The sequence below is a fragment of the Anabrus simplex genome, chromosome 3 (assembly GCF_040414725.1).
Source record: "Anabrus simplex isolate iqAnaSimp1 chromosome 3, ASM4041472v1, whole genome shotgun sequence".
Classification (NCBI taxonomy): Eukaryota; Metazoa; Arthropoda; class Insecta; order Orthoptera; family Tettigoniidae; genus Anabrus; species Anabrus simplex.
This window is the reverse complement of record NC_090267.1, coordinates 195,195,073-195,203,382: the sequence shown is the minus strand read 5'-3', so window position 1 is coordinate 195,203,382 and position 8,310 is coordinate 195,195,073. Positions and strand designations below refer to the sequence as shown.

Below are 8,310 nucleotides of genomic sequence, written 5' to 3'. Positions count from 1 at the left end.
TGAATAATGATACTATCTGACGTAAATTATTAATATGTTTTCAATGTTGTAGTACATTCTATAAATTATATGCGTACTACATGGGAACCGATCTAGCCGAAAACGTAAAGACGTGTTCGATTCACCCAGGAGGACGTCAGTTCGATTCCATGTAAAGAAGTCGAAAATTGTAAAAACGAGACTTTCATATCTAGAGAGACACATGCCACTGAGGTTCACTTAATAATCTTCGAAAATGAACATCAGGTTAATTACTAGGTACAGAGACGGACGGATGTAGAGTTAACCACTCTATGCCACCTAATGCCGATGTTACAGACAGTTCCTCTCCTCCAGGGGCCTTTGTGACCTGCACGGAGGTAGCATTGTCCTGCTTTGCTGTGTATACTAGACAAGGCAATATTTAAGAGATTAATTTAATATGTTTTCCTAATAGATTTTAGACTTACAACTCACTAATAACATAAATTAAATGAGTACTGAAATAGTTTATACAACTGAATTGTTAATTACTGGCAGGTGCCAATAATAAAACTAAGCTATCTCTGATAGACCCTTAGAAGAGTGGACGGTAAAGTCTTCCACCAGGGTATTTGTAATCTCGGCACTAAGTAGGATAGAAAGACTAGCTCAATGTTCGACACTCATTGCTCCCATGAATTAACCTGATATTCATTTCTCATGCTGCCTGAGTAAACTTGAGAAATGGTTTTCCATATGTTTCGACTTCCTAATAGTGAATCGAACCCACGTTTTTCCGGGTGAACCGAGCATGACTTTACCACTTCGGTTAATCATACCTCCCTCCACTCACCCCGCCCCTGCCCTTCCAGTGCCAATGGAGTATACTTATGTAGTGACGTGTTTGTAGAGTAGATTGTAACTTCCTGACACAAAAAACTATGTATTGTATTTCTCGTCCCGAGCTATGATCTTTTGAAATTAAAAAATGTATTTTTGATATACATTTGACCACAAAAAATAAACCCCATGGCGCAACAGCCCCGAAGAGCCATGGCCTACCAAGCGACTGCTGCTCAGCCCGAAGGCCTGCAGATTATGAGGTGTTGTGTGGTCAGCACGACGAATTGTCCCGGCTTTTTCTCTTGGCTTGTCAGATAGCTCCTCAACTGCAATCACGTAGGCAGAGTGGACCTCGTATCAGCCCTCAGATCCAGGTAAAAATCCCTGACCTGTTCGGAAATGGAACCCGGGATACGCTACCCCAACACCGCAGGGCGAGCATATGCATTTGACCACCAGACACTTTTCCAATAAACCTGAGTAGTTATTTTATGTTACAAAAATGACAATCAGCTTTTAGAGTGATTTGTAGCAAACATTATAATCATACAATTGCACAATTTATTTGACATAGTGCAAATAAACCTCCTTGTGTTAACTACTCAAGAAGTCGCCATGATGATGTGTTCCTTCCTTACGGCCGTGCTTGTACTCGGGGACTTAATAATGGTCAGTCAATAATTTTGTTTTATTAAGAAGTGTGCACGCTGTATCGAAGATGGCTGTACCAAGTTTTGGAGACAAGAAATATCCTATAGGTTTGTTTTTAAAAAGCCCCATATTTTTTACGCAAATATTTATCTAGCTTATGCCTACAAATAGCTGTATGCCTGTAATAGACGATTGCAGTAAAGCATCAGAAGTATACCGAACAGGTTAGCTCAGTTCACTGCGTCAAGGCTAGTTATGGTTGCTAGCTCTGTACTCGAGGGACAGGTGGGGTAGTGTCACCTGTCGGCCATCCTCGAAATAGTTCCCCGTGGTTTCCCTTTCCAACTCTAAACAAATGCCGGGATGCTACCTCTCTCAAGGTCACGGCTTATTCTTTTATATTCTTAGTCCAGACTTTTACACCTACACCCATAGACTCCCATGGAGTGTACCGGGAAAAGCAGCAACAGAACTGGCGAGCCGAACATGAACTCAGGCACTTCCGGCACTAAGAGCCATAAGCTAAAAGATAAAAGATATAAAACAGAATATTACACAAACCAAAATAACAACAGAAAGTATTTCTGTCTTTCTGAGTTTCCTTGCTGATATGCGTTCAGAATTACTAATTTGTACGATCCAAGTCCACAGTTAGATAATTTTACGTACGCAGTCAGAGGATGACAGGTGAAACCAAACACTCTAGCTATATCACTTGATTAATCTAACTACGTAAGTCAAGTTGAATTACGCATAGTACTATCTGCGTTCCGCTCCATGATGCACTGAATAGTGTTCACGAAAATTGGTACGGTAAGAATATGATAAACAAATTAAAGTACTTATCAGAAGACGAAGCTCTGACGTATTGTCACCAATGTGACTTCGTCGCATTGTATTGGCGTTTATCTACTCGTACACCAGTCGTAATATCAGTTTATGCTCGCGCCGTGAATACAATACATAATGACTGCAGTTAATCGAAGGCGCAGGGGACAGGTACAGTACGATCCAGGTTTCCATTTGCTGATCATCGTCTGCTCGACGCGATCCAAGAAATATGTGCTCCGTGATTAGGACGTTTCTTCTAATCACCGTAAGTATACGAAGGGGTGATACCAGGTGGGTTTGCATTCGATTTAAAATCAAATACAACTTATGTCTAAAAATGTTGCAGCGCACTTCTTGTTGAAAAGACATCTTTATGTTTTGTTACTCTAAAAGTACGATGATTTTAAATACGACATGAATCTATTAATAATTATGCCATTCGAATGAAATGCAATGTTTTAATTTTAGTACAGCATAATCCCTACTGTTCCATATTCGTGCTAGTCTTATAGAAATTCTGGAACTACGTGGCAAGCCTTTCTGTTCGTTTTATCAAAGGTCAAACATTCCGCAGCGTTAACTGCTATAGCCAGTGAACGATTGACCTTTCACATTCTTGCCGTAATCAAATGGCACACAATGTAACAAGTGTCATACAATGAAACATTTATGGACGATTTTAACTCAAACGATTTTTTTGAGTTCCACCTCTTCTTTGTGTGAACACCGCTATAAGCACATTTTACGATATTCCAAGAATATTTAACGAATTGTTAGTAATTCATTTGCCTTGAAGCGTCTAGTACAACTCAATTCTTTTAGGTTAACTTTAAAGAGCATACCTATTATTTGCTAATTTGCATATAGAGCGATCACCTGCTTGTAATGGAAATCTCAAATATCTAAATATCTCACTGATTTAAAACTTACTAGTGAATTATCAATATACAAAATATTCCTGTTAAATAACGCTTATGTCCTTAAATAAAAAATAAAAACACAATAAATGTAAAAAAAAAATGTTCTTCAATTGAAGCACTGCTGTATTAATACTCTACTGGCTATCCATTCCTATATCTACTATCGACAATAAAACTTTTTAACTGTTTTGAGTTTGAAAAGTAACTTTTCTGAGTCCGGCCCCGCGGTGTAGGAGGCAACGCGTCCGCCTGTCACCCGGCGGCCACGGGCTCGATTCCCGGCCGGGTCAGGGGTTCTTAATTATAATAATTAATATCCCTGGCCTGGGGACTGAGTGTTTGTGTCGTCCTTAATGTTCCTTTCTTCACATACAACACTCTACACTTCTGATATTCCAATTTACACGCAGGCTCATATCATATGGTGCCAGTGGTGGCAAAAGATCCACAAGGTTCGACGCCCCGAACAAGTAGCTAAAAAAAAAAGTATTTTCTGGACACTATGAAATAAAGTTGATTTACCACACACTCCATGACCTACCATATTACATCATAGCCTTAAAAATGTACCTCAATCGCGAAGTTAGTGATTATTTCCTGTTCACATACAAAGAGTACATAACACATTATAATGTAACAATTTTCACTGCTGTAATATAAAGGAAGATATTTCAATAATTTTATTAAATTTTGTACATAATGTTTTACAGCTTCTTTTAAAGAGACCTATATAAGGAATAGAAAATGAAGCATTCGATGTAATACATCATAGCATTTCCATTCCCCTAAAGAATGTATGGCCTACTATACACTTTAGCCTTCTCTACGTACTTCAAACGGTGCGCAATTTACGATATGATAGAGTACATTCTTACTATGACAACCTAAACGAAGAATTCCCAACCATTGTTATAACTAAACCTAACTTCACTGCTTTTTAATATATTTCCATACAATTCAGTTTTGTTATGTTATTAGATAAAATTAATGTATGCAAATTCTGCGGCGTGAACGTTTTGCACTCCTGTAATTTAAGTATTTCCATCCATGCAAAAGAAGGTCCATAATCACCAGCGGCATAAGTAAATACTTTAATACTATATTTATAGTGATCTCCATGCTTGTAAAAGAATGATCAAGTACTATTCAACTACCTTATTTGATTGGAATTTACATGTCAATATACAAACTGTTGTCAAGTAGGTATATGTTATATATCTGCATTTAAAGAGCAGACCATTTGAGACGTGTATAAAAATAGAATAAAACAATTGCCGCATGCGTCTTTATCTGTATACAGTCAACTTTAAATTTTTCTTACAGAAAGTAAATGTATTAAATTAAACTGATTCGTACCTTTCACTAATCTACTTGCTGTCCTCTTAAAACGACAGTCACCACCAATACACAACTACATTGAGATTACATAACAATTAAGAGGGAAATTATCACAGATAATTTCTATGAAATATTCGAATAATACTTAGTTGCATATAAAATAGTCCGCCTCTGTGGTGTAGTGGTTAGTGTGATTAGCTGCCACCCGGGTTCGATTCCCGGCTCTGCCGCGAAATTTGAAAAGTGGTACGAGGGCTGGAACGGGGTCCACTCAGCCTCGGGAGGTCAACTGAGTAGAGGTGGGTTCGATTCATACCACAGCCATCCTGGAAATGGTTTTCTGTGGTTTCTCACTTATCTTCCAGGCAAATGCCGGGATGGTACCTAACTTAAGGCCACGGCCGCTTCCTTTCCTCTTCCTTGTCCATCCCTTCCAATCTTCCCATCCCCCACCCAGGCCCCTGTTCAGCATAGCAGGTGAGGCCGCCTGGGCGATGTACTGATCATCCTCCCCAGTTGTATCCCCCGACCCAATGTCTCACGCTCCAGGACAGTGCCCTTGAAGCGGTAGAGGTGGGATCCCTCGCCGAGTCCGAGGGAAAAACCGACCCTGGACGGTAAACAGATTACGATACGATACGATACATATAAAATTACCATCATGTCTGAAAACCTTTGTAAGATGATTTCTGGACAACACAACACATTAAAATGATCGTAAAAATGAAATATAAGACTGGGCTGCTGGAATTCTGGAGTCCATGCTTTATACTAACTGTAGGATCTTGTAGGATTCCAAGATATCTTGGATTCAGGAGGTCAAATGGACTGTATCGCGATTGACCTATCTAAATCATTTGATAGGATGGATCACGGGAGACTACTGGTAAAAATGAGTGTAATTGGACTAGACAAAAGTGTGACTGAATGGGTTGCTATATCTCTACAAAATAGACCTCAGAGAATTAGAGTAGGCGAAGCTTTATCTGACTCTGTAATAATTAAGAGGGGAATTTCTCAAGGCAGTATTATTGGACCTTTATGTTTTCTTATATATGTAAATGATATGAGTAAAGAAGTAGAATCAAAGGTAAGTTTTTTGCGGATGATTTTATTCTGTATAGAGTAATAAATAAGTTACAAGACTGTGAGCAACTGCAACATGAAAAGTCCTCTCAGTTTTAATTACTGCGTTGATGGGGTGAAAGTTCCTTTATGGGGATCATTGTAAGTATCTAGGTGTGAATATAACGAAAAATCTTCATTGGGGTAATCACATAAATGGGATTGTAAATAATGGGTACAGATCTCTGCACATGGTTATGAGGGTGTTTAGGGGTTGTAGTAAGGATGTAAAGGAGAGGGCATATAAGTCTCTGGTAAGACCCCAACTATAATATGATTCCAGTGTATGGGACCATCACCAGGATTACTTGATTCAAAAACTGGAAATAATCCAAAGAAAAGCAGTTCGATTTGTTCTGGGTGATTTACGAAAAGTAGCGTTACAAAAATGTTGCAAAGTTTGGGCTGGGAAGACTTGAGAGAAAGAAGAGGAGCTGCTGGACTGAGTGCTATGTTCCGAACTGTCAGCGAAGAGATGGCGTGGAATGATAGTAGACGAATAAGTTTGAGGAAAGATCAATATATGAAGATAAAGTTGGAATTCAAGAGGACAAACTGGGGCAAATATAATTTATAGGAAGGGGAGTTAAGGATTGGAATAACTTACCAAGGACCAGGCGAGCTGGCCGTGTGGTTAGGAGCGCACAACTGTGAGCTCGCATCCGGGGGATAGTGTGTTCGAACCCCACTGTCGGCAGCCCTGAAAATCGTTTTCCGTGGTTTCCCAATTTCACACCAGGCAAATGCTGGGGCTGTACCTTAATTAAGGCCACGGCCGCTTCCTTCCCATTCCTAGGAGGCCTTTCCTCTCCCACCGTCACCATAAGACCTATCTGTGTCGGTGCGACATAAAGCAACTAGCAAAAAAAATCCTTACTAAAGGAGATGTTCAATAAATTTCCAACTTCACTGAAATCATTTAAGAAAAGGATAGGAAAACAACAGATAGGAAACTGCCACCTGGGAGACTGCCCTAAATGCATATCAGTATTGATTGATTGATTGATTGATTGATTGATTGATTGATTGATTGATTGATTGATTGATTGATTGATTGATTGATTGATTGATTGATTGATTGATTGATTGATTGATTGATTGATTGATTGATTGATTGACTGTTCTTTTGTGATTTATGTGATCAAAACTGCTCTGAGGGGATCGATTAAATCACTAAATTTCAATAGCCATGCTGCATCGTATTAGCACTTTCGATTATTTAAGATTTCCTTCGAAGGAAACCTTTCAATCTGAAGCAGTTTATTTGCTATTTGCTTTACGTCGCACCGACACAGATAAGTCTTATGGCGACGATGGGATAGGAAAGGCCTAGGAAGTGGAAGGACGCGGCCGCGGCCTTAATTAAGGTACAGCCCCGACATTTGCCTGGTGTTTTAAAGTGGGAAACCACGGAAAACCATCATCAGGGCTGCCGACAGTGGGGCTCGAACCCACTATCTCCCGATTGCTGGATACTGGCCGCACTTAAGCGACTGCAGCTATCGAGCTCGGTGCATTTTATTTGAGTAAATGACTTCGTTTTTTGGAAAACCTACCTGGACAGCTCAAAATAACCTTTCACGATGGATATGTGTAATGTATGAGAGGTTCCCAAAAATATGGGAGGCTGTGTACTTAGTTCATAGCCGTAAATGTTTAAATGAAGAATTCATCGTGTCTATAGAAATAAAAGTTAAAAGTTATAAAGTAAGTAATATACACTATATAATATTTTCCCTGATACAAATGCTATTAAATTCAGTTCTGTTTTAAGTGAAGGAAGATACAATGAAGAAACGTTTACGCCTCTCCTTTGCTATGAAATATTTTACGATATCCCAAGAATATTTAACGGATTGTTAGTAATTCAGTAGCCTTGAAGAGTGAAGTACTACTCAATTCCTTTAGTGTTAACGTTCCATGTACTGCGCCAAGGTTCACAAAAAACAGACATCTGCAAAAATATACTGATGTATATACATGTCAGTCAACTTTGCAACTTAATAACCTTTGATAGGATTAACCAACATAAATGGTACACGTATCGTTAGATGTATAGTTTCTTGCCTTTTGGAACGATATATATTCAACATTAACTTGTAGCTGTCTTACTTGCAAGTTCAATTCATATTTATCGAAGGACTGCTTTTGGGAGAAAAAAAGATGAAATTTGACTTTTTGCATTTTGACATCTAATCGACCGATTTTAATTCCACTCAAAATATTTTAACATTTGGACCTAATTATTTCGAAAAAAAATATCGTCTATCATACAAAAGTGAGAAAATTATAGACGTAGTCCAATTGCCAAAGAAATCTTACGTGACCTTGCGCCAGAGCCTCCTATATGCTACCCATATATGGAAAGACGAATTCTTTATCATTTTTTTTTTCAAATCGCTTTACGCCGCGCCGACACAGATAGGTCTTATGGCGACGATGGGACAGGGAAGGGCTGGGAGTGGGAAGGAAGCGGCCGTGGCCTTAATTAAGGTACAGCCCCAGCATTTGTCTGGTGTGAAAATGGGAAACCACGGAAAACCATTTTCAGGGCTGCCGACAGTGGGGTCCGAACCTACTATCTACCGAATACTGGATACTGGCCGCACTTAAGCGACTGCAGCTATCGAGCTCGGTATCA

General features: G+C 39.2%; 1 protein-coding gene across 2 annotated transcripts in view; it reads left to right on the top strand.

The window, feature by feature from the left end:
- Positions 1-2,416: 2,416 nt before the first annotated feature.
- The window catches only part of LOC136867154 (trypsin-1), a 533,185-nt gene continuing 527,291 nt past the window's right edge, over positions 2,417-8,310 (top strand). For both annotated transcript variants that reach the window (XM_067144269.2, XM_067144270.2), the window contains exon 1: positions 2,417-2,551. In XM_067144269.2, coding sequence (XP_067000370.1) covers positions 2,516-2,551 — 36 coding nt within the window. In that variant the 5' untranslated portion in view covers positions 2,417-2,515. The remainder of the gene's footprint in view (positions 2,552-8,310) is intronic.